At 42.7% G+C, this 27,046-nt stretch overlaps 2 protein-coding genes and 1 long non-coding RNA gene across 4 annotated transcripts in view; 1 reads left to right on the top strand and 2 right to left on the bottom strand.

Annotated features, from left to right (window-relative positions):
• LOC118419677 (ankyrin-3-like) overlaps positions 1 to 782 on the bottom strand; it is a 5,505-nt gene extending 4,723 nt beyond the window's left edge. The window contains exon 1 of the mRNA XM_035826196.1: positions 620 to 782. Coding sequence (XP_035682089.1) covers positions 620 to 719 — 100 coding nt within the window. The 5' untranslated portion in view covers positions 720 to 782. The remainder of the gene's footprint in view (positions 1 to 619) is intronic.
• Positions 783 to 3,688: 2,906 nt separating this feature from the next.
• Positions 3,689 to 26,563, bottom strand: LOC118419705. 2 transcript variants are annotated; one of them, XM_035826238.1, is made up of 3 exons: positions 26,137 to 26,563; positions 4,495 to 4,686; positions 3,689 to 4,330 (listed from the first exon to the last, which is right to left on the bottom strand). In XM_035826238.1, exons 1-3 carry the CDS (start codon positions 26,167 to 26,169, stop codon positions 4,319 to 4,321), a joined length of 237 nt encoding a protein of 78 aa, XP_035682131.1. In that variant the 5' UTR covers positions 26,170 to 26,563; the 3' UTR covers positions 3,689 to 4,318. The 2 variants fall into 2 exon arrangements, with proteins under 2 accessions (XP_035682131.1, XP_035682130.1); XM_035826237.1 differs by lacking the exon at positions 26,137 to 26,563 and adding an exon at positions 11,186 to 11,355.
• On the top strand, positions 12,259 to 25,885 carry LOC118419712. Its single transcript, XR_004831649.1, has 3 exons — positions 12,259 to 12,483; positions 25,091 to 25,282; positions 25,447 to 25,885. It is a non-coding gene; the product is annotated as an uncharacterized LOC118419712 (long non-coding RNA).
• Positions 26,564 to 27,046: the final 483 nt, after the last annotated feature.

The following is a 27,046-nucleotide window of genomic DNA, read 5'->3' as shown; positions in this document are numbered from 1 at the left end:
TAGTCGTGCTGTCTATGTACCAAAATGTGGGCAATCTTTTGGGATCTGTACGTGGTAAGTAAGTACCGCCTCCGTATGAAATCGTAGGGAATCACCGTAAAACTTTATGTGCAGGCAAAACTTTGTGTGCTATCGGGCTGCGGATTCGCTGCGGCGACGGGCGACGCGCTTGCCGTGTACAGCCTGAACGTTTTCAGAAATAGGTGGCGGACGTGGCCTCCCAAAAACCGTACGGACAAATTGCACTTACGGTGGGTTGTGCCCTTAGCTTAAGTTGTATTTTTCTTCAGCAAGCGAAGCTGCACAATCCCCCGCTCACGGTCTAACTGATTGGGCATCCTCTCTAGAGGGAGGGCTGCTATAACAACTAGTATTCAGACAAGCAAGTGCAGGATACTGCTGTTAGGGTTGGGAACAAAAAGAATGTCCTTGCAAAAGTAAGTCGTATTCAACTCGCACAAACACACGGCTGCACGGTTTTCTTAGAACCAATGAGGGTGTATTTTCCTAACACATCCTGTACTAGTTTACTAAGTTCGACTAATTCAACCTCCTTGGTTCGACGCCTGGTTGTATGACTTGAGTCTACAATAATAAAGAAATTGAATCACGTGCTTACCAGCTTTTAACGCTGCTTTAACACGTTGAATGGAGCCCGTCTGAGCAGCAAGCAATAGTTTTTCACTCTCACTATAACTGTTTACAGACACAGACGCCATTTCACCAGGACCGATGTTGCTGACACCTTCCGCGCGCTGTATGAAGAGTATAAACCAAAGAATCATGGGAAGAAGTTGACTAGTCACGTGAGCTATTGTTTTGACACGCTATTGCCCCATGGGTAAAATTGTCCCACAATGGGAACGTAAAGTTTTCGAATAGAATAATGTTTTCTACATGTATTTGTACAGCTTTTTCAAGATGATTATTTTCTATACAACGCACACCAAGTGTTGTCTTTAGTGATTGGTGTACAAATATGCGAAGATACCATTCGTTCACAGGGGCGTTTGCTTCTTGCCTTTGGTTGCTAATTATATGGACCTCTTTAGCTACAAGCAGAGGCTAGACTCAGGTTTGGCTTTTGACGTATTCTGTGCGTACTTCATTTAATGGATTATTATTTCTTCAATGTAGCAGGACACGGTATTTCTAAGAAGTGCTCTAGACTAGGTTCCTTGAACATCGGCGCCCTTGCTCTGTCAAATCGTTTGAGGTGTCGCAACATATACACATAGAGTCTCCGGGCCATTCCATTTCGTTGGACAAAGTCAAAATCCTAGACTCAGAACAGGATTTCCTCGCGCGAGGACTGAAGGAGGCAGTGTGCATTAGAGTCCACCGGCCCACACCCAACAGAGACGGGGGCGACATAGACTTTCTCATACCTATGACCCCTTCCGGTAAAAGTGGTGTGTTCCTGACGTCACTGCTGGAGATAGAGAGGGTCATTTTTTGTGAACAAGGTCGACGGAGATTGACCGAAAATTTAGAAGGGTAAGTCCCTATATATACCTCCATTTTTTCATGGAGGTATAGTTTTGAGTGTGTCTGTCTGTCTGTGTGTGTGTGTCTGTGTGTCCGCATATTGTGGTCAGCATAACTTGAGAACCTCTTGATGGACTACGATGATATTTGGTATGTGGGTAGGGGTTGGGAAGGCGATGATCAAGGTCAATTTTGGGCCCCCTGGTGTGTGACCTTGGTACTGCAGCGCAACTTCCGGTTTTGCTATCTCGGTGTTCTTAACATGCTATGGTCAAGATTTTTGAGTATTAGATAGCTCTCGTGCTCAGGAAAAAATGGCATAAATTTGGGCCCCCTAGCGTGTAGTTTTGGGATAGCAGGGGCATATTTGTCAAAAACTTCTGACGAGGATAACTCAAGAAGGGAACAACGGATTTTCATGATTTTTGGTATGTAGGTACCTTAGACAATGTTGTACAAGATAAAAATACTAATTATGCAAAATCGGAGTACATTTGCATAATTAATGAGAATATTCTATCATAGCAGTTTTTTTCAATGTATCTCTTGTCCCGTACGTGATATGGTCGTGACATTTGGGTGGTAGATAGCTTTTAGCGTAATGACAAAGTGGGGCAAGTTTCAGTCCCCTAACATTCAATTGTGGAACTGCAGGGGCGTTTTTGTCAAGACATTCCAAAGAGGATAACTGCAGAAAGGAACGACGGGTTGCCTGCATTTTAGGCATGCAGATAGCTTAGGCAAAGATGTTCATAATGATATACATTTTATGCAAATGATGACTGAATTTGCATAATTAATGAGGAAATTGTACAGTTTTCTTGTTTTCAATAACTGGACCTCAATACATGTAACACATGTTAATTATGATAGGTGGAATATAAGCAGATACCAAATATGGTAATGAGGAACATATTTGCATAATTTATGTAAAAATTGCAAAACCTCTCTATGATTAATGATGGGAATTTTATAATTGTGACATGTGTACGTTAGTCAATGATTAACAACACCATGCATACATTATGTTAATGTCTTAGTCAAGTGCATGAAATTTACGAAAGCTTTAAATTTTCATGGAGGTATGAGGTCGCCGAACTCTAGTTTAATTCAGTGTTGGAACTAAAATGTTAGCATTTTTTTCTATAGTGTATTCTACCAACACAGATGAACTTTCATGCTAAGTTCTCGAGGTGTTTGCAGCATTAATGTTCTTACAGCGATGTCATAGATGAAAACTGACTGATTAATAAAGCCGTTGTCATTAAATTGGGAGGACAACTTGTAAAGCTGTTGATACACCTGTTTTGTCCTCCCTTCCACTTTTTTTGCATGTGGTAAATTCAAATAAAGAAATAAAGAAATCGCTCTTTGAAATGATGCTAAACTTGTGAGAATACATTGGTGTATTGGTGTATTAAGTACACATGCATCGAAAGAAGCATTCAATCTATCAAAAACACGATCCAAATCTAAAGGGGAAAATCTAATTTATTCCCCTTTTTTCGTCTTGAATATTGAAATATCAAGACGACAAAACTTAAAATCAAACCCTTTTAGACTGTGATATCAAAAATTAAAGACACAGAAAAATTTAAAAAGTGAACTCTAGAGGCTTAGATCTCTGGGGTAACGAGGGAACTCCCCTCGTGTGACTGCCACAAATTCAAAAGGACAGCCATTGAGACTTAGATCTATGGGGTTAACGAGGAAACTACCCTCGCCTGAACGTCAACAACCACTACGCGAGGGGACTCCCCTCGTCAAATCCGCGGTAGGAGTTCCAGCACGAGGGGACTCCCCTCGTAGTCCTACATAAGGGCACGCTGGCTGTCTTCAGGTCCTACACGAGGGAACTCCCCTCGCAAAGGCCGACACAAGGGGCACGCTGTCTCCAGTTCCAGCACGAGGGGACTCCCCTCGCAAGTCCTACATACTAGGGGCACGCTGGCTGTCTTCAGGTACTACACGAGGGAACTCCCCTCGCCAAGGCCGACACAAGGGGCACTCTGTCTCCACGAGAGGGCAAGTCCGACACCACAGTGGTGTTCCTCCATCAAGTCCGACACCAGAGGAAGTTCAAGTCCGGCACTTTGGAGTTTCTCACCCGACCTGACACATGGGGACACGGGCCCGTCCTGACGTGAACAAGGTGAGGTACGATATACAGTTTTACTTATATGACACACCCACAACAAAGTGAACTTTTGATCAGTGTATTATAGTCCATTACACTCAGGTCATCGACAATAAGTATGCAAGAAGAGTTCTATATTACATGTCATATATTCCAGACGCTCCTATGAATATAAATAAATGAACATGATAAAGCCATAGTTACTTTTCCATGGTTACACGTGACTAGATCTCTGCCCAAAACATAGCTTAAACGAAAAGAAATATGATAAATTCATTTAACGGTTTCCTTTTCCCTTTGAGATGATATAGACAGTTTCACTTACAGTATATGATATCCAAACCAGGCACAGGTCTATCGATATTTACAATCCAAAAGGTACTTCATTTAAACTTTTTTTTCAATTCTGCACGTATCCGTTATGCTACTATCTACAAGAAAAGCATCATGGTATGTTTGATGGCACTGATACTATGAAACACAAAAGCACAAACATTTGGCTATGGAATAACAGAAAACAAAGACCATTCAATACATTTTGGCTAAGATTTAAAGAAATGAGACTTAAAGAGCAGAGCGGTGAGGTCTCAATCTAGCTACTCGACCACGTCATCTTCCGCCTGCACGGGCACCACGAGAGCGTCCTCGGCCTTTATTTCCACCTACAAGCTTCCTCTCCCCCACAGTTGATCTTTAGACGGCGATCTAAGTAATGACAATTGCATCATATTTACAATTTTACAACATGACATGATGTCATCCTCATTACAACAAAAGAAAGTCTATTAGTAATAACCATACAGAAGTTTAACTAGGCATGTCTGTGAACCCATCCAATATGTAGTATATTTTGGAGCACAACTTTTCACCTCGACACTTTCGAGCTCCTCTTCCAACAGACGGTCAAGCTCTTTACAGATGCCTGTCTCTGCCCCGTCTCTATTTTTGAGCGTCGTAAAGGTCGCACATCTCCGCTGAGCCAGAAAGTATTTCGAGGTGCTGTTTCGGTGTTCTTGTCTTCTCGTGTCCCAGTCTTTCGGCGACTTCACTGAACAGCTGATCTGAGTTGAGAAGGAATAACATTATTTTAATACTTCATACATTAAGAAAAGAGATAACGTGAGCGTGTGTGCTTGTATGATCCAAAGGGCAATGAAAATAACCATGTAGTCCTGTGAATCAGTTGCGCCCCGCATCTCTATACTTTTGACCATTGCCAGTTTCTAAAACATTTTCACATTGCATCGTTCCAGACCCACATAGGGTATATTGACATAATATCAAGTTTTATTGCACATTCTTGCCCGTGGGCTAATTGCAGGTAACATACAAGATTCAACCAGTGTAAAATACAATATCACAAGTGTCTACTCTAATCTAAAACTAGTAAAAGCTAACTCTAGATCCTGGGTTATTGGTTTCGACTCCTTTTTTGAAGACAGTGGAAGACGAAAGATCCCGCCTTTTCTATTATGTGTGGGTTTTGTGATGTTAAAAGGAGAACTGTTTTCTTTTTGTCATTGAATGTGAGAAAGTTTGGATGGAATTTGATGGCCTCTTTGAACAGCTCTTCTCTTTCTTGATTATAGAAAGAGCAGTTTGACATAAAATATGATTCGTCTTCCACCACGTTTGACGTGCATTGTTTGCACAGTCTTTCACACACGGATAGCCTCTTGTACCGCCCTCTCTCAATTTCGAGAGGATGGGCACTAATTCTAATTTTGCTGATTGCCGAGCGTAAATCAAAAGTATCTAATTCTAAGTATTTTTCCATAGTATGTGCTGTTTTACAGGTCTTATAAAATCTTAGCTTACCAGTATCTATACTCAAGTTATGACGAGAGGTTTGGATAAACATATCAGAGATTCTAGATCTTATCATTGTACATATAGATCTGATATCACTAAGGCCCCCTTTCCACTTGACGGCGCTCTCACGGCGCTCTCGCTGCGATGGAAAATTGGCCAGAGCGCGGTGAGAGCGCCGCGACGCCGGAAAAAGCCGCTCTAGTGGAATCTCTCCGGCGACCCCAGCGCGCTCTCATCGCGACAAAAACTCAAATGTCAGCATCCTTTTATGACCTAACAAAGGTTTGAAAGATATTCAACGAATTTCAGAGGTAGAAAACGAATCTTTTGGCGTATAGTGTATTTTGGTATCTTAAAAGTCATCCTTTACGTCTTACATAACATTCAAAGTATAAAATCAAGGCTATAAACAAATCCCATTTTGGTCACTGTACAGTCACTCAGTCTGAAATATACACGTTTGTCTTGATGTTTTTCCTTAAATCTGTAATGTAGCTTGTTCACCATAAATTTCTTTATCATGCTACACTATTAGTGTAAATCATACAACACTGAAACACTTCGATTTATTGAAAATAGGACTTCAATAATCTAAATGTACAGATGAAGAACAAGAAAACTGATGTCATCATGTTGAAAAAAAATAAGTTGAGCAATTATAAACCTTTGTTTCTTTAAACCTTGGTTATTCCCTCTCAGTTTCTTTAATTGTTAATCACCGGTACATTTTGGACATTCTCCGGGTTCTGTCTATATGTCAAATATACTTCTTCACAAACCGCAGTTGAGAGCGCAGAGAGAGCGCGGTGAGAGCGCCGTCCTAGCTAAATTGGCATCATAAACCACTGTTGAGACCTATTGCGCTCACCGCGCTCGCTGTGCGCTCTCGTGGCGCTCACGGCGCTCGATGTGCGCTCTCTTGGCGCTCTCTCTGCGCTCATCGGTGGATCGCCGTCCACGGCGCTCTTACGGCGACTGTTTTGAGCAGGTTCAAAACAGTCGCAGAGGTGACGGCGACCATGGCGACCATGGCGCTCCCACCGCGCTCTGTGCGCGCTCCCATGGCGACCTTGGCGATCCCGTCGCGCTCTCACCGCGCTCTTCCCAATTTGAGGTCGCAGAGAGAGCGCCGCGAGAGCGCCGTCCTAGTGGAAAGGGGGTATAAGTGAGTTACATGAATAGAAAAGGTACGAGTGGCCACTACTATCCAAAATTTCTTTCACTTGTTGTAACAAGGTTCTTCTACGACTATTAGAAATAGATTTATGTTGATACAAAAGGGCATCAGCTTGTAACAAATGTCTTTGAGAATCCTTTGTAATAACCGTAGCCAGTAACGAATAACACGCACAGATATATCTAAGTCTAGAGGGAATCTGCCAAGCTCTGATCTAGATGCTAAATTACTACAATTTCTGGGAACTCCAAGTATATTCTTACAAAAGCGGTGATGCGTAATTTCAATTGGTGAGTAATCATTAATAGACTCTGTGCCCCAAATTTCACACCCATAAAGGAGATTCGGCTTTATACAGGTATCAAATATTTTTAGCAAGCAAGGTTTATACTGAAAAAAGGCAATGCAAAGAAAAGTGTGTTTGCAGTACTGCTACTGGAGTAATGTGCTTTTGAAAATACAGTCAACGGCTAACCGCATGATATTTGTTGAACCTAATCTTAGCATACTTTCACCGATTTTTAAAATTTTCGAAGCACATGTATTTCACAATTGGTTTGGTGCGTCAGCATGTTGTTTGGCATGTCGTTAGGTCGTACCTGCGAGATAATGCACGTTGTTTTGTTTACACGGTAACCTTTTAATAACTAAACAAGAGTCCGTTTTGTGTAAAAAAAAAGGAATAGAAAGGAAAGGAAAACTTTGTTTGCAAATCGTAGACGATAAGGGAGTGAGCAATACTTAGACGTACGTCCTCCAATGCAGGCACAGTGATTTTGAAATAACGTCATCAACATAATAACGAGGCAACCACAGAGGAGTGCTCAGATGGCCAAACGAAACGTTAACAAAGTTGACATTGACCGTCGAAATAACAAATACCCACATACCAAATGTCATTACAATCCATTTAAAGGTTCAAAGTTATGCTGGCCACAAATATCCGTAAACATAAACAGACACACACTGACACAGATACACTCTCTAAGCAGATATAGAAGTAGTCGGAAATATTACACTGGCGAAGAGTGGAGAGTAACACAAATGGCGTGATTTGCGCAGAGTGAGTTGCGCCCCTTTTCTGCGCCTGGTAAATAATAAATCTAAAAGTGAAAGGCCCTGTCGGGGCGTTCTCCCGTCATCCTTTATACTATTCAACCCCCTATTTGCGGTTACATGTTTGGTTGTCGTCATAACATATTTATCGTTCCCGAAAACTGATCTACCGGGTGCTTATTTTGAATGTGACCATAGTATAAGGAAGTTACCTGCTAAGAGATGACAATGGTTTTGTTTGTCCTTATTTCTAACATGGGCAGGCCAGTGGGTACTAGTAATTTGGAAGCGAATATGAAAAAGCCAAACCGTAACTTTTCAAACTCCCCGATTTCAGGTTTGCTATGCCAATCGCCATCCTTCTATCATTTGAAACTCACATATTCAGCATACAGTGGCCGGCGGTAAGGGAGCTTGAAAACGTTTTTCTTAAGGTCTCGCCTTTCCACGTCTGCTCGAAGCTTACCGTTTCGCGTGGCAGTGCCAATTTGTTTGACAGACGAACGTGCGATTTCGTTTTAGGAATCTGTTTGGAAATTACAAAACCAACTCCCTTCTGGACAATTAATGTCGACCTCACAAATCTGAGGTTCACTTCCTCTCTATATAAAATAACTCTGCTGTACCTTGGCTATACCAACGTAAGCTTTTGCTTCTGCTAATGTTTTGTTTTGCAACCTTCACAAATAACACATGTACTACGTAGATCATGGGTTACAGAAGGTAATACGGAACGTGGATAAATACTGTTCCATTCTTATGTACTGGAAGACCCTAGCAGTTCTCTCGTATATTTTTTGGGAAAGAAACAGGTTTTCACTTTGAGCCAGCGATGCGCAGTGACTGGACTCCCGACTCAAACACATGTGAAATGGTACACCCCGCCGGCCACAAGAACGTAGTAGAAGCGAAAACACGACCTGAAAATATATAAACCAGGCACTAATTAAACGCCAATGCCCGTGAAAATACTCTCCACGTAGATTTTGGTGGTGAAATTGCGGCTGAGCTCTGTTTGTCGAGTACGTAAATTTAGGTCACGAAGGAGAAACCTTGCCATTGTGCGGACAGACTACTCTCCAAGCAGAGGTTAGTAGTTTTTATCGGGCTTTCTATTTTATACTGGCAAAGTTGAAACCTATATAAACGGGTTTGGGCGGGCGGACCTCAAGAAACAATACAAAATAGAAATATCCCGTCCCTCGGATAGGACGTTAAATGGAGGCCCCGTGTCAGGGGAGAGTCACACCCCGGGCACGTAAAAGTACCCGCCACAATTATCTAATAGAGTAGGGGACCTTCCCGGTGTGAGTGGATCAAACCATTCCGGCATAATGGGGTAGGGAATTTCCCAAGCAGCCTCGTAACCCCTACTTTGCCTATTGCACTATTGAATCAGTTAGTCGAACTTGTTCTGACTTAGGGAGAAGAGATGCCGCCACAGTGAGCATAGTTCAGTGCCTAGAAGTGATCGATGGCCTTGCACTGCGCAAAGTCGTTAAAAAAGGCCCGAAAAAAATGACTAAAAAACGGTTAAAACCAGCCGGAGTCTAACCATTTATCGAGTCGAAATAAAGACACAAACAAACAAACCTCTGCTTGGAGAGTACAGACCGGCTGCCCGGAGCGCAAGCGAAAAATTTTATCAGATTTTAAGAGGCCAATGTTTGGGCTAGATGAAAGTATTTTGATCAACAACCGACCCGATTTTCTGGTAATATCTGCTTGATGAATACTGGCTCTGTATGCCTTATTTGGCCATGGATAATTCCCGCCGTTTCGCCACCGTAACATCTGCTTGGAGACTATAAAACACCCACATGGAGATGTGATAAACAGAGCAGCCAGGAGTGAGATGTTTATCTTCGAAACTCAACCATGACAGGGAAAGGTCGGAAATAGACACACGGCAGGTCCGCGGGAGAGACTCGCGTCCATTTACACAGTTCGGAGAATAATGACTTTTCTGTGTTGAATTGCTGTACATGGATCTACTTGATTGAGGCCATATTCCACGGCCTGACAGAAACAATGCGTAGTTAATTTGCAGGGCGGAGGCCTTGTCTAGTATTCATGTCATAACCTAGTTAGCGCTGTTGAATACGAATATATACAGAATGCGGTCCACATTTATGAAAAATGACCCCTGGCTCTGTTTTTGACGATTTTTAAAAGTTTATATCGGGCTTTCTATTTTGTACCGTTTTGTTGATGTCTCGCGGTCGGAGCCACTAGGCCTGAGTGGCCACTAGGGTCAGGGTGGTTCTCAGGCTAGAGGAGTAGGGCTGTATAGGCCCTGGAAACAGCCTTGCATGTTTGATACGCAAAGTGATGAACACCAGATGATCCAACAGCCGCCTATGACCAAGTGAATCTATTACAAGGATCAGGTTTCACCGATCACTTCAGTTCTCCGCCGGTTCAAAGCAGGCTTTGGGGACATCCCACAGTGGGGACATCCCAGGTAGGCGTACCTAACAGCCAAGCCGATAGATAAATAAGCAAATAAAGGAAAACTACACACATTTCAGGTTTCTCATAATAATTTGAACTATTAATAAGTGAGTACTAAGGGTAATCTATTATTCGATATCTACACAAAGAAAAAGAATATGAAGGATCCTAGAAGGCTGGGTATTCCATTTCCGACACTGGAAGGGTTAACGGAGATGAATGGTCTTGAATAGTCATAAATGATAGCCTGGATGGCGGGTTTGTAGCACACATACAGGCAATGGTGGATTCGGCGAGAGAAAAACATGCCCCCTCCCCAGCCGGCCGCGGGGTATAATCAGAGGTCAGACAGGGGGGCGTTTGTGCCTTCCCCGCGCTGTGGGTCTGAAATTACTAGTCAGTTTCTCCCGGGAAAACGCCATAACATTAGATAATTAGCGACTAAACTAGTTTTAGGAGCACGAACATGCAAAAAAAATAAAAAATGAACGACTGTTAGGACCTGATTTTCCCGTGATTACTGTCGTGTTCAACATAGTCATTTGTCTACACATGTTCAAAGTTCTCGAGTTGTAGTCCGGGTGCCCAACCCCGATCTATATCATATCTATCGTGCACATTTGGGTACAACTGAGGGCGAATGTTGCAGAGTAGATATGTATAGCCTGGGCTTTGGCTCCAGTTCAAGCCATTATAGAATTCCTTTGGTGGCCCTTTAGCAGTACTGACGTTTGGGAAACTATCTCTAGTCTGGACTACATTGTTCTGCCACACTCCTCTCCAAGCAGAGGTTAGGCTCCGGATGTTTTGTTTTACGTTTTTTTAATCGTTTTTATCGGGCTTTCTATTTTGCATTGTTTCTTGAAGTCCGCCAGCCAGTTAGGTTTTGGCAATACAAGATTCAATATAAAATAGAAAGCCAGATAAAAACGACTAAAAACGATTAAAAAAAACAGCCGCCGCCTAACCTCTGTTTGGAGAGTACCACACTTCCAGGCTGGTACCACGCCTGACCACTCTAAACAAATCATTGAAAATATCATGACCATAATCGTACTAACCTTCAGATAGCCGACACAACTAGGTACGCCGATGTTCTGGATGGTTCCTAGATCAGCTCCGTTATGGAGCAGCGCATCCTTTTTACTTTCCTTCAGAAACCACCACTTTCCTGTATCCGACATCATGACAACTTCCGGGCTATCCGACATGACCACTTCCCTTGTACTTGTAGGGTTCCTCCTGGCTTTCTTCGCGGATTTATACCCTACAAGTAGTACAACTATTCATGCTGATATTGAGTCAAAACGCGCTGACGACTAGTACTATAAAGTTACGGTCAACGAAACAGGAAAGTCACCAAACAGCATCAATAGCAGTCTATCAAAGTTGAAGACGAGTCTCAGAGCTTCAAATGACGAAGACAGCGCACTCTTTGTTCGGAGCAAAAAAATCTTAATTGGAAACAGATCTGACAGGCAGGCACGGGGCTTCTCCCTGACCCGCGTAGTTACGAGGTCAAACGAGGGGCTGGCAGCATACTTCTGTCCCTCAGGGACCCGAGCGCGGGGCAGACAGGTCTCATTTTGGATCTTTTCTTACAGAGCTGAGGTCGTGTTTACTAGATGAAAACTCGTTACCATGTTTGTAGTCTTCTGTAACAGTGGGGGGTTTAAGTAGTGCTAACTGGCCATGCCAAACGCCTGTCAGGCTTTTGGCTCGATCAGTTAGACCGCTGGTGTTGTGATCCTAAGGACCCGGGTTCGATTCCCGGGTCGGTCGGGATGTTTGTATATATTGTTTATTTCTGTTCTACTCGCCCCTCTGACTTCTTACATTGGCGCCCAACGTGGCCCTGGTGGATAACAGGCCGGTGATGTGCCTGCCCACAGGGTGCTCGAACTTGGAGATTCGAGGACGAATCTTGAGAAGAAGAGGGGGAGTAGTGTAACAGTGGGGGGTTTAAGTAGTGCTAACTGGCCATGCCAAACGCCTGTCAGGCTTTTGGCTCGATCAGTTAGACCGCTGGTGTTGTGATCCTAAGGACCCGGGTTCGATTCCCGGGTCGGTCGGGATGTTTGTATATATTGTTTATTTCTGTTCTACTCGCCCCTCTGACTTCTTACACTTCTATTTACTCGGGTGTCTGGCATATGAATACCGTTGTATCCCCAAGTTCGACTTTGAGATGGAACTCTTGGGAAAACATGCATCTGGGATAAATCTGGGATAGAACTGGAGTCTGTCAGATTTGGAACCGGACGTTCCTTGCAGCGCCAGAAGAACTCGACTCTACCCTAGATGTAACCGGAATACTGTACCGAAATCAATACTGAAACTCTACAAGAACGGGGGAAAGGTAATGTTTATCTTGTTTTCACGGTTCCACCGTTGTTGCAAATTATTATTACCAGAAATGTTTTACTGTTCTGTCAGCCAAAAAAAGAAGAAAAAAAATTGGTAATTTTGGATTTGCGTTTGCCATAGTGATGAAAAAGATTCAAAGGACACGTATAGTGTCTTTGTTATCTGTGGACCGAGGGAGAGGGGTGTACATGTACTAGAACTTTATTTGAAGGTATCCAATCGCCATCATCATCATAGGCAATAGGCCAAGATATCACGGTGCTGAACTGCCCGGGTACTACTGTCCGGGTTGCCACTTGGTGTTCCAAGTGTGACCCTAAATGAACTTGGGATCGCCCGAGCGGGCACGGCGGTCGGTTGCTAGGGTATTCTTTCCCGTTGCTATGCGAGTTCGACAGAGTATCGGGTTACAAGAGGCCTACTATTTGCTAACCGTAAAATATTTCAAAATAAACAAGATGTCATAACAAGGAAAATTTAATCAAAATAAGATAAAATTCGCAATTTTAGATAGTTTGAATCTTCCCGTTTGAACTGAGATAGTTGTTTTGTTTCGATTATGCTTCCAAAGACGATTGTTTTCTGTTTCAAGGAAGGCCTTCAATTTGACCATACTCTTGATAAGATGGGCCGCAAGTGCCATGGCAAATTCTCGATTTTTATATTTTTCGTCATCTGAGAGGCAAATAAAACTTTCTGTTTTTGGGATTTTTTAATTTTTAATTTTAAGCAAAGTTACAGTCAAAAATATGCGTAAAAATGGCATTTTTGGCACTTAATTACCAATAATTCAAAATCTAAGGCATTTTTTAAAAATCCCGAAAACAGAAGTCTCGGGAAAACCATTGCGGTCATTTTGAGCCGTCAATGAGTAAAGTTGGACTCTTCTTGGTGGAGATCTTAAACGATGTTTACACTCATGTCATGCCGCACGGAGAGCGGGAGGGTGTAATTGATACCGGTGTAAACAACACTTATGATATTCAAGGTCACCAACAAAAACGCCAGTAGCTTCGTTACATATTACAGGTCCCAAACAAAGTGAAAGCATAGATGTACTGTCCAGAAAATTGTTTATATTGGTTAAAAAATATATTTTTCGCCTGATTCAAGTTAGTTGGGGGGAAAATGCCAGAAAGCACGGTTTTACCTGCAATGACCGCAGATGACCTAAATAGAACACGGGTTCGGTTCTAATTACGTCAGATGGAACATCATGGAAGAAGGTTCGAATTCGGCCAGACATGGGAGATTTTGAGCCCGTATTTGACCACCGTGGGGTGCCGAACATTCTCGCAGCGAGTTCCGACCGATGCAGAAGGCTCACATTTCCAAACCGGGGCCCGGCCGGGCAGCTTTCGGGAGCGAAAAGAATGATATAAAAAGTATCATAATACACAAAATGTCAAAAGAAGATTCAAGGGCATGCTTTGTGTATATTTCTAGGTAGACATTGTAATTTTTCTTTTCTTAAAACATCCCGACCGGGCCCCGGTTTTGAAATGTGACTTAAACCTAAGCGGATTTTTCTCGCTAGGACCAAGGTAACTCTACTCTCCAAGCAGAGGTTGGTGGGAAAAATCGTGACCTTTTCCTTTCACAATTTTTTTTATCGACCGGCCTTCCCACCAAGGCTGGAAAAAGAATTATGAAAGGAAAAGGTCACGATTTTTCCCACCAACCTCTGCTTGGAGAGTAGGTAACTTAGCTCAAGGGAAGTACATTCCAAAGCTGACGGGGAAGGTTCATGAGCGCAGCAGGTTGTCATTATCTGATGGTTCGGTCCCTTTGTCAAGAACCCATTCCGAGGCCTATTTTTGCCCATAATCCGAGCAACATTTTCCGGACCCTTTCTGTAATCAACCAGTATTTCTATTGTTGCCCGGTAACCGTTAGGTGCATCTTGAGAGTTTCCCGGTAAGCTGGCGACGGCACAAAGAAACACATGGCCACACATGGAACGCTCACATGCGGCTACGCACACATCCCGTACAATTATGGAAGAACAGCCCCGGCTGAAACCACTATACTCTACTCTAAGTCTAAAGCAAAGTGACTGTAGAGTGCATTTGCGATTCTCTCTCCCTCTCGTAGCTGGGAGATAAGAAGCTTTTCATGAATTGTTTATTTCAGTCCCTTATTTGTTGCTTATTTTATTTATCTATCGGTTGGCAGATCAGTGCGCACAACCAGGGCTGACTCTCCAAATCCTGAGCACTATGTGTACTTCTTTCAATTCAACCGGCATCTTTATGTGATAAAGCCTAAAGCCTGAGCTGAAGTGGTCAACTGAAGTGGTCGGTGGAAGTTTCTGCGTGTAACATAAGCACTGTGTCATATGCGGCTGTTGAATCATCTGGTATTCATCACTTTCTCTGTGTATCAAAAGTGTTCAGGCTGTTTCCAGGGCCTATACAGCCCGACTCCTCTAGTCTTATCCTCCGCAGTGATAATGTATTCCAAATGCGAGACCAGATTACTCAAACATAACTATACTTTTATCGATAATATTTTGTTGTTGTTTGTATGTAGCCTCTTAGCACTATTGTCTATATAGCTATTAGTTGTTATTGATTGTCAGGCATTGTACCTTCGTTGTGCGATTGTTGAGCAATAAATTCATTCATTCAAATTCATCGATTCAAGCTACACCCCCTCGGCTCTCGGGCCAACATGCCTCAAAGGAATCTCTACAGCAACCTAACAGCGCCCTGACACACACGCTCCAAGCAGAGGTCAGGCTCCGCGGCCGCGAGGCTTCAACAAAAGGGTACAAAATAGAAAGCCCGATAAAAACGTTAGACCCCGTTAGACCCTGATAGATATCAAGAAAACGGTACAAAATAGAGGAATGTTTAGGTCTTTTACTAGTTTTAGTTGTCTGGCAGACTCCAGCTTTTCTGCTTAATAAGAAGGCGACGAAAAGAAAACTTGACTTAATAATATCTAAACAATGTGGACCGCATTCTCTTGGTATAAATCAGCTTGATTTCTAAGCTATTAAACTTGATGATTACTGTACTCAAAAGACCCCTCTCCCCTCCGAACTACACATCATCCTTCTGTCATTCTGTCTGTCAGGCACGACAGTCGAATATGGATCAAATAGTAACAGATCAACACAATTCAACACATAAAAATTATTATATATATTCTCCGAACCGTGTGAATGAACGCGAGTCTCTCCCGCGGACCTGCCGTGTGTCTATTTCCGACCTTTCCCTGTCATGGTTGAGTTTCGAAGATAAACATCTCACTCCTGGCTGCTCTGTTTATCACATCTCCATGTGGGTGTTTTATAGTCTCCAAGCAGATGTTACGGTGGCGAAACGGCGGGAATTATCCATGGCCAAATAAGGCATAAAGAGCCAGTATTCATCAAGCAGATATTACCAGAAAATCGGGTCGGTTGTTGATCAAAATACTTTCATCTAGCCCAAACATTGGCCTCTTAAAATCTGATAAAATTTTTCGCTTGCGCTCCGGGCAGCCGGTCTGTACTCTCCAAGCAGAGGTTTGTTTGTTTGTGCCTTTATTTCGACTCGATAAATGGTTACACTCCGGCTGGTTTTAACCGTTTTTTAGTCATTTTTTTCGGGCCTTTTTTAACGACTTTGCGCAGTGCAAGGCCATCGATCACTTCTAGGCACTGAACTATGCTCACTGTGGCGGCATCTCTTCTCCCTAAGTCAGAACAAGTTCGACTAACTGATTCAATAGTACAATAGGCAAAGTAGGGGTTACGAGGCTGCGTGGGAAATTCCCTACCCCATTTTGCCGGAATGGTTTGATCCACTCACACCGGGAAGGTCCCCTACTCTATTAGATAATTTCAAGTCAAGTCAAGTCAAGTTTATTGCACAACGATTGCAACAGGTACAATGTATGGCAAATTACGTATAACTAACAACTACAAACTACTTACATCAGTATACTAGTCTAGCAAGATAGAATATATGGCGGCATAGTGTATTTCACATTGTTAAAGCACTACTTCTTTTTTGCATAGCATTATATATAAATTGACCTAGGTGCACAGATATGGAGTCGGGACATGATAGAAGTACATCGAATATTTCTCTGTTTGTTTTAGGTAATGTTGTTCCGTTGTTATACATTGTCAATAACTTTTTCCTTTCTTCATTGTAATAAGGGCATATCATCAGGAAATGATATTCATCTTCAATACTGTCTTTGCAGATGGGACACATTCTCTTTTCGGCTGGTATATTTTTGTGACGACCCTTTTCAATTTCCAAGGCGTGTGCTCCAATCCTTAGTTTTGTTATGCTATTAGTAAATGATCTGTTTTGAATTGATAACAGGTATTTTTCTAGAGCGAAGGTTGTTTTAATTTTCGAATATGTTGCCAGTTTACTAAAGTTTCTTATCTTTTGTCTCCAGTTCGAAAGAAATGTGTCCTTTAGGCGTTCCTTAAACATGTTTCCAAAATATTTGGCATCGACATTAGGGTTTAGCCAAACATTTTGGAAACCATGCCTGCATAGCATATCTTGTACATGTGTAATCCATTCATATTCTTGTACAACAGCAATGTCGTATGCTTTTTTAACAATTCTATCATTAGACATATTGTGTAATCGAAGCCAATATTTAATCAGTTGTGTCTGGGTGTCTATATACAGTGGAAACATACCTAGTTCGCCCAGTACGGCGGCATTCACAGAACTTCTAGGAACGCTAAGTAATATCTTACAGTAGTTAAGTAGTACATGTTCTAGATCGGGAATCTCGTAAGAAATAATAGACTGCTCTGGTGTTACATTCTGATTTCTAAGGGCGTCTGATTGATATATGAGATTCAGTTTGTCAGTATACTTCCTAAATCGAACAAGAACAGGACGGGTAGATGGTGTATCAGATTTTTTACCAACACGGGTAGCCTTAAGTATATCTATACCTGGTCCAAGTATCGGGGAAATGATGTTTGAGACTGTATCTCTAACACTTTCATTCGGATATTCCTCTATTCCTTTTAGAATGAGCTCTTTGCCTTGAGCGTTTGTTCCAAGTATTTCCCCGCAATAGAGCAAGATCGGCTTGACTAGGCTATTGAATAAATCCAGGGCAAGAGATATTGAGGGATTATGATTTGATGCTAGCAATGATTTAAGTTTAAAGGATGCTCGCATAGCTTTTACTCTGAGTTGTTTATTGGCACGGTGGAATGATCCTGATGGTGTGATGTCTACTCCTGGGTAAGTGTAAAAGTTTGTGAAATTTATAGTTTGTCCTTGTGATTGAAAGGGGGAGCGTTTATTACAATAAGTTCTTCCATTTTTTGAAAATATCATAATTTTAGTTTTTTCTCTATTTATCGACAGTTTCCAAGTGGAACAAAATTTATCTAATCTTTCCAGGCAATTTTGAAGACCCCTTTCTGTTTGTGAAATGAGCACAAGATCGTCTGCCCAAAGAAGGCTATTTATGGGGATATCTTTTAGGATTACAGGGTCGCATAATGGTGAAGTCAATGTGGCTGGAAGATCATTGACAAATAAATTAAAGAGGAGTGGACTTAGATTGCATCCCTGTCGCACACCACAAGAAGATCTGAAGTAATCTGAAAGGCCGTGAGACGTTTTTACACAATACTCTACATTACTGTACATTGATTGTATAATTCTGAAGAAATTGCCACCTATACCTGACGATAAGACTTTGAAGAATAAGCCATTTCTCCACACAGAGTCAAAGGCTTTTCTGAAGTCTACAAAGCATGTGTATAGTTTTCCTCCAGGTACAGACAACTGTTTATCAATGAGAGATTTTAGCACAAAGATATTATCACTGGTCCGAAAGTCTTTTCTAAATCCGGATTGAAAGGGGGACAGAATATTGTTGTTTTCTAAGAGTAGTTGTAAGCGGTTGCTGAGTACTGATGTGAACAACTTTCCGACACAGCTAGAAATGGCAATACCTCGGTAATTTGAAGGGTTTGACGGATTGCCGCTTTTGTATATGGGGACAAGAATGCTCTGGCTCCATTCGTGTGGGAAATACCCAGAGCTAAGGACTATATTAAAGAGTTTATGCAATGGCGGTATAAGTTGTGTATCAGCATTTTTCAACATTTCATTAATGACGGAGTCTGTTCCACACGCTTTGCTGCATTTTAGTTTACGCAGCCCCTGCAAGATTTCTTCATTTGAAATGTCGAAATCTAGCGGGTTTTTTGTAAGTTTTTCTAGCGTGTGGATAATGTTGTCTGTAATGTTGTCTACAGGGTCGGTATTGACAGAGTGTGCGTCAGTGCTTTTGTTAGCCGTTTGGACAAGTTCAGGCCTCACATTGTAAACATGTTGGTGGAAATCTTTATCGGATTTACTACATTCGATGAGGTCATTTAAGTTTTTAAAGTGGGTTCTCCACTCTTCGGGGTTAATATTATTATCGATGTCCTGTTGATCACTTTCATCCTGCTTTTGTAGCTTTAATTCTCTCCAGAATTTTTGAGGATTTTCTTTACTAAGTTTGCTTAGCTTGTGCCATTGTCTTTCGTTGAAAAGCCTTTTTTCTGTTTTAATTTTCTTCTTGTAGACTTTAAGATTGCAGAAATATGTGTGTCGGATATCAAGTCTCCACGGACATTTTGAAAACTGGGAAGCTAAGTTATTAATTTTGTGTTTCAGAGAGGCGCATGATGGGGTGTACCATGGCTTACTTTTCTTTTTCTTTCTTCTTTTGTTCCTGAAAGTAATTTTCCGTAAAGATTTGTCCGCTACACGTGTTATTATGCCGGCAAATTCCTTTACTGCACTGTCTACATTGCAGAATGACTTGTTCATAAAATTTTGTATGTCAATTAATGTTGATGGATCACATAGCGTGTCTGAGAATTTCGCTTTTGAGTCATCATCCCAAATGTACTTACTTGGCAGGGGATGAGTCGGGAATTGAACCTGTTTTATGTATGGTGAATAATTTGTCGAAATAGAACAAGACAACAAACAATGGTCTGAAAACACAGAAAGGTCGTTCACTTTCAAATACTGAATTTTGGAGAGAAATTCCGAGCTAACAATGAAGTAATCAACCACACTTGAACCATTGTACTTGTGGCAGGTAAATTTGCCGGATAGGTCTCCTGCGACCCGGCCATTTAGGATACTAAGATTGGCTGCTGTACAAAGATCAATTAAATTATTACCATATCTATTAGTTGTTTTGTCGTAGCTAACCCTATGAGGCATGTCTTTTATATCTATGAAATCGTGGTTTAGACAATCATCTTCAATTACTGTTTCCTGCAGGGAGGCTGTTCTGGCGTTAAAATCACCAAGCAGCATGACGTTACCTTGATTTGAGAATTTGCATATGTCATCTTGCACGATATCAAATAGGGAATTGTTTTTCGTTTCTTGGATTGATGAGTTTTCTGGGGAGAAATACACACAGCCGACAAACAGATCTTGCTCTAGGCCAAAGAATATCTTATCTAACTTGCACCAGAGGATATCTTTGTGTTTAGATGGTAGTTTTGTAAGGCCTTTGGTGAGTTTGTTTTTGAACATTATGACTATCCCGCCTGAATTCCTTTTGGCAGTCTTTTTAACATCCCTATCATTTCTAAAATAATTAAAAGATTCTATTCTACATTGTTCTCCTGGCTTAAGCCAGGTTTCCTGGAGACAAACAAAATCATATTCTTCAAAACTAGAAACAAATTCTTCATCTTGACATTTCCTCCGAAGACCACCTTGAACGTTCCAAGAACAAAACTTAAGTGCTACCTTTTGAATAGACATTCTTGGGTCGGAGGTGTCGAATGGGGAAACTAGAGATATCACAGACAATAGTTAGAGCATGGTTACATGTGAGCGGAGTGCATACATACAATCTTAACGAAATTGTGTACCTGTGTTTCTTGGATGTATATATATACTCACAGATTGTCCAAAGTCTTCCAATCTATGCACTACTGTTTGACTTTCACTGCTTGAGGAAGTCCGTCAGCATATGCAGCAACTTCTCCACAGTCTGTTGTTTGTCTCGCGTGTGGTTCCAGTCGGTCCCCTGGCGACTTGGTGCACGTTCTGGGTTCCTCGGGTACATCTGCGGCGGGTTCCGTGGAGTGTTCCAGTGGGGTGGGGGGTGTTGTCCGGGCTGCATGTAGGGCTGGGTGTTTGGCATCCACTGCGGTCCTCTCGCTGGTTTGGTGCGCTGTCTGGAGTCCATGGCTTCCTGGTGGTGCCTCAGGGTACGCTTTACATCAGCCACCATCAACTTGACGCCGCCTGCGTCAGGTATGAGGTGGATACCGTCACGTTTGTAAAGTGAACGGTCCTGAGAGAGAAGTCTGTGTCTGATGTATATGAGTTTGTTGTCTTCAAGGCAGGACTGTTCGATGGCATTGTTGTAGGTTGCTATGTTTTTGTTGAGGGTGGACTGCGTGTTTGATCCTCTTGGCAAGACTTGTGACATGGCAATCTTTGCGTTGGGGTATGATGTCTTAGCACGGTCAATCAGTTTGGTGGTTTGTTCTACACATATGTTGACGCTGTCGTTCCGGGTTTTGGTGTTATCCATGTCGTTAGACGCAACATGAATGATGACCAGTTCTGTGCTGTTGTCAGGGAGCATGGCGGCATTTTCCGAAGCTTTGCGAAGTGTAGTTGATTTGGTTATGGTTGCGGTTCTGTCCTTGAACATTATCGTGGGGTCTACGTCATTCCATAGGGAGTCAGCGAGAACCCTGACCTTCACGTTTCCCGATGTTTGTGCTGCTGGAGTTACCGGGGTCTGTTTGTCGGGAACTACACGTTCCCGAGTCGGCGGGGTTGCTGGTGGCTGGGTGTCGGTAGTTACCGGTGGCTGGCTGCTTGCGGCTGTCGGGGCACGTGGCTGTGTATTGGCGGTTGTTGGGGCCTCTGAGTCCGAGGGTTTCGGTATTTGCGTGGCGGGGGAAGAGTTCGGGTGTTCTAGGCCGGAAACCACTTCTGCGTAGAGGCGCTGTATTCTGGAGTCGTCCTGTTGAGAGTTGCTGCATACGCGACTGGCCGTCGTACTGACAGATTGGGGTTGAGGTTGATTTAGCAGTAGTGTTAGCTGGGCTTGTAGAGCTTCCTGGTCAGCTTTTTGAGAGGAGATTGTTTGGGCCAGATCTTTGGAGATTTCGCGTTGTCGCTCTAACTCAGTGTTCAGATCTTGAATCTGTCGAGCCTGTTTCTCCACCTCTTTCTTCCTGTTTTGAACATTAGCCGTCAGGTCATTTATGCATTTCTGTTGATTGTCCATGGTGACCTTATTGCTGAAGACAAGCGACTTCAAATTGTTCAGATCATCCACTAGCGACGTGTACAGTGTCTCATGCACCGAGTTGCACTTTTCACTTGTTGATTTGTCTTGGACGTCGTCTGTTGGCAGCGCGCGCCGAGAACGGCTTTCATGTTGTGGCCTTCCCTCTTTGTTCTTTCCGGAGTTGCGAACTTTTGAGAGTGGGGTTAAAATGATGTTTTCGAGGCCTCCTAGCACTCTACGGAGAGTGGGCGATGTGATCGGTGATTTGGGAATTGTGTTTTGCGACGAATTTTCTTTCTCTTGAGTCGGGTCTGCTGTGACAGATGAGGTCTTAGTTGGCTCTGTGCTGGTTCCAGACGTTGTAATGGCGGGCGCATCATCTTGTGAACTGGTCCCTATTGTTTCAGGGTTGTCGTCTATTGTTTCAGTTCTCTCGGCTGCCAGATCTTCATTGTCATGTCCGCCATCTTGGGCGTCACAGGATGCGCCAATTTGATTATTGCTAACAAGTTCTTTCACTTGTGGAAAGATTTCTCGTGCGTACCAGTTTGATCCATTCCCCTGTATAAGGATTGTGCCGGTGTTGTAGAAGTGGATAGTTAGGATTTTGGCGTTGTCTCCGGTCTCGGTGGGTTTACTGACGGATAGCTGTGAGCCCTTCCAGGTGAACTTGTAGCCCGTTTGTTTTCCAAGCGAGTCGCTGAATACGGCTTTGCTAGCGTCTATCCACACTGGTACACGATCTTTGGAGGTACGGAACTTTATACTGCATACCTTCGATTTGCTGGCGTCTGTGTGATCTTCGATGATGGTTTCAAACTCGGGGATGTTCTTTGCCGATGTGTTCCACCCCTTGGTCTTGGTGTTGCCGGACCTTGTCCTGTATCGCTTTGTAGTCTCTGGCTCAGGCGTTCCGCTGTCTCCGCTTGTTTCGCGTCCCATGATTAAACGATGCAACAAAATATCGCTAAAACTAGTATAAAGTAGACACTTGTGAACTCTAATCAATATAAGATGTATAAAACACTCCGCTACACAAGCTAACCGCTCTGAAATACACTTACAGGCGGAGCACAAGTGACGCGCGTCTTGTCACGTCCGCCATATATATGCATTGTGGCGGGTACTTTTACGTGCCCGGGGTGTGACTCTCCCCTGACACGGGGCCTCCATTTAACGTCCTATCCGAGGGACGGGATATTTCTATTTTGTATTGTTTCTTGAGGTCCGCCCGCCCAAACCCGTTTATATAGGTTTCAACTTTGCCAGTATAAAATAGAAAGCCCAATAAAAACTACTAACCTCTGCTTGGAGAGTAGTCTGTCCGCACAATGGCAAGGTTTCTCCTTCGTGACCTAAATTTACGTACTCGACAAACAGAGCTCAGCCGCAATTCACCACCAAAATCTACGTGGAGAGTATTTTCACGGGCATTGGCGTTTAATTAGTGCCTGGTTTATATATTTTCAGGTCGTGTTTTCGCTTCTACTACGTTCTTGTGGCCGGCGGGGTGTACCATTTCACATGTGTTTGAGTCGGGAGTCCAGTCACTGCGCATCGCTGGCTCAAAGTGAAAACCTGTTTCTTTCCCAAAAAATATACGAGAGAACTGCTAGGGTCTGCGAAGAAGGCTACCACCAGTACATAAGAATGGAACAGTATTTATCCACGTTCCGTATTACCTTCTGTAACCCATGATCTACGTAGTACATGTGTTATTTGTGAAGGTTGCAAAACAAAAATATTAGCAGAAGCAAAAGCTTACGTTGGTATAGCCAAGGTACAGCAGAGTTATTTTATATATACAGGAAGTGAACCTCAGATTTGTGAGGTCGACATTAATTGTCCAGAAGGGAGTTGGTTTTGTAATTTCCAAACAGATTCCTAAAACAAAATCGCACGTTCGTCTGTCAAACAAATTGGCACTGCCACGCGAAACGGTAAGCTTCGAGCAGACGTGGAAAGGCGAGACCTTAAGAAAAACGTTTTCAAGCTCCCTTACCGCCGGCCACTGTATGCTGAATATGTGAGTTTCAAATGATAGAAGGATGGCGATTGGCATAGCAAACCTGAAATCGGGGAGTTTGAAAAGTTACGGTTTGGCTTTTTCATATTCGCTTCCAAATTACTAGTACCCACTGGCCTGCCCATGTTAGAAATAAGGACAAACAAAACCATTGTCATCTCTTAGCAGGTAACTTCCTTATGCTATGGTCACATTCAAAATAAGCACCCGGTAGATCAGTTTTCGGGAACGATAAATATGTTATGACGACAACCAAACATGTAACCGCAAATAGGGGGTTGAATAGTATAAAGGATGACGGGAGAACGCCCCGACAGGGCCTTTCACTTTTAGATTTATTATTTACCAGGCGCAGAAAAGGGGCGCAACTCACTCTGCGCAAATCACGCCATTTGTGTTACTCTCCACTCTTCGCCAGTGTAATATTTCCGACTACTTCTATATCTGCTTAGAGAGTGTATCTGTGTCAGTGTGTGTCTGTTTATGTTTACGGATATTTGTGGCCAGCATAACTTTGAGCCTTTAAATGGATTGTAATGACATTTTGTATGTGGGTATTTGTTATTTCGACGTTCAATGTCAACTTTGTTAACGTTTCTTTTGGCCATCTGAGCACTCCTCTGTGGTTGCCTCGTTATTATGTTGATGACGTTATTTCAAAATCACTGTGCCTGCATTGGAGGACGTACGTCTAAGTATTGCTCACTCCCTTATCGTCTATGATTTGCAAACAAAGTTTTCCTTTCCTTTCTATTCCTTTTTTTTACACAAAACGGACTCTTCTTTAGTTATTAAAAGGTTACCGTGTAAACAAAACAACGTGCATTATCTCGCAGGTACGACCTAACGACATGCCAAACAACAGGCTGACGCACCAAACCAATTGTGAAATACATGTGCTTCGAAAATTTTAAAAATCGGTGAAAGTAGGCTAAGATTAGGTTCAATAAATAACATGCGTTTAGTCGTCGACTGTATTTTCAAAAGCACATTTCCCCAGTAGCAGTACTGCAAACACACTTTTCTTTGCATTGCCTTTTTCAGTATAAACCGTGGCAGCGGAAATCGATTGGCGCGTAATTGTTATTCATTTAATTATGTCAATATATCCTATGTGGGTCTGGAACGATGCAATGTGAAAATGTTTTGGAAACTGGCAATGGTCAAAAGTATTGAGATGCAGGGCGCAACTGATTCACAGGACTGCATGGTTATTTTCGTTGCCCTTTGGATCATGCAAGCACACACGCTCACGTTATCTCTTTTATTAATGTATGAAGTATTAAAATAATGTTATTCCTTCGCAACTCAGATCATCTGTTCAGTGAAGTCGCCGAAAGACAGGGACACGTGAAGACAACAACACCGAAACAGCACCTCGAAATACTTTCTGGCTCAGCGGAGATGTGCGACCTTTACGACGCTCAAAAATAGAGACGGGGCAGAGACAGGCATCTGTAAAGAGCTTGACCGTCTGTTGGAAGAGGAGCTCGAAAGTGTCGAGGTGAAAAGTTGTGCTCCAAAATATACTAGATATTGGATGGGTTCACAGACCTGCCTAGTTAAATTTCTGTATGGTTATTACTAATAGACTTTCTTTTGTTGTAATGAGGATGACATCATGTCATGTTGTAAAACTGTAAATATGATGCAATTGTCATTACTTAGATCGCCGTCTAAAGATCAACTGTGGGGGAGAGGAAGCTTGTAGGTGGAAATAAAGGCCGAGGACGCTCTCGTGGTGCCCGTGCAGGCGGAAGATGACGTGGTCGAGTAGCTAGATTGAGACCTCACCGCTCTGCTGTTAAAGTCTCATTTCTTTAAATCTTAGCCAAAATGTATTGAGTGGTCTTTATTTTCTGTTATTCAGTAGCCAATTGTTCGTGCTTTTGTATTTCATAGTATCAGTGCCATCAAACATACCATGATGCTTTTCTTGTAGATAGTAGCATAACGGATACGTGCAGAATTGAAAAAAAAGTTTAAATGAAGTACCTTTTGGATTGTAAATATCGATAGACCTGTGCCTGGTTTGGATATCATATACTGTAAGTGAAACTGTCTATATCATCTCAAAGGGAAAAGGAAACCGTTAAATGAATTTATCATATTTCTTTTCGTTTAAGCTATGTTTTGGGCAGAGATCTAGTCACGTGTAACCATGGAATAGTAACTATGGCTTTATCATGTTCATTTATTTATATTCATAGGAGCGTCTGGAATATATGACATGTAATATAGAACTCTTCTTGCATACTTATTGTCGATGACCTGAGTGTAATGGACTATAATACACTGATCAAAAGTTCACTTTGTTGTGGGTGTGTCATATAAGTAAAACTGTATATCGTACCTCACCTTGTTCACGTCAGGACGGGCCCGTGTCCCCATGTGTCAGGTCGGGTGAGAAACTCCAAAGTGCCGGACTTGAACTTCCTCTGGTGTCGGACTTGATGGAGGAACACCACTGTGGTGTCGGACTTGCCCTCTCGTGGAGACAGAGTGCCCCTTGTGTCGGCCTTGGCGAGGGGAGTTCCCTCGTGTAGTACCTGAAGACAGCCAGCGTGCCCCTAGTATGTAGGACTTGCGAGGGGAGTCCCCTCGTGCTGGAACTGGAGACAGCGTGCCCCTTGTGTCGGCCTTTGCGAGGGGAGTTCCCTCGTGTAGGACCTGAAGACAGCCAGCGTGCCCTTATGTAGGACTACGAGGGGAGTCCCCTCGTGCTGGAACTCCTACCGCGGATTTGACGAGGGGAGTCCCCTCGCGTAGTGGTTGTTGACGTTCAGGCGAGGGTAGTTTCCTCGTTAACCCCATAGATCTAAGTCTCAATGGCTGTCCTTTTGAATTTGTGGCAGTCACACGAGGGGAGTTCCCTCGTTACCCCAGAGATCTAAGCCTCTAGAGTTCACTTTTTAAATTTTTCTGTGTCTTTAATTTTTGATATCACAGTCTAAAAGGGTTTGATTTTAAGTTTTGTCGTCTTGATATTTCAATATTCAAGACGAAAAAAGGGGAATAAATTAGATTTTCCCCTTTAGATTTGGATCGTGTTCAAGAAACGTGTTCGTTTTCTTCTTGTTTCTTCTGTTTACCTGGAATACTAGCTATATACACTTATTTTTGTACATCCACGCTGCCCTGCACAAATTATCACAGTCTCATCGCAACTTAACGGTCAGTTCAGTTAAAGTTTATTAGGTGAAAAAATATTCAGCGATAATGAAAAGACAATCGTGACAACCATACAGTGACACTGATCTAACAACAG

The sequence above is a fragment of the Branchiostoma floridae genome, chromosome 7 (assembly GCF_000003815.2).
Source record: "Branchiostoma floridae strain S238N-H82 chromosome 7, Bfl_VNyyK, whole genome shotgun sequence".
Taxonomy (NCBI): Eukaryota; Metazoa; Chordata; class Leptocardii; order Amphioxiformes; family Branchiostomatidae; genus Branchiostoma; species Branchiostoma floridae.
Note: the sequence above shows the minus strand (reverse complement) of the source record. Positions and strands in the feature narration are given on the sequence as shown.

What these genes read in the sequence shown, in the direction of transcription:
- LOC118419705 (XM_035826237.1), bottom strand. Translation starts at nt 11,335, where the DNA reads ATGTCGGATAGCCCGGAAGTTGTCATGATGTCGGATACAGGAAAGTGG. An exon ending in GTTGTGTCGGCTATCTGAAG is followed by an intron (nt 4,687 to 11,185) that starts GTTAGTACGATT and finishes TTCTCAACTCAG; the next exon opens with ATCAGCTGTTCAGTGAAGTC.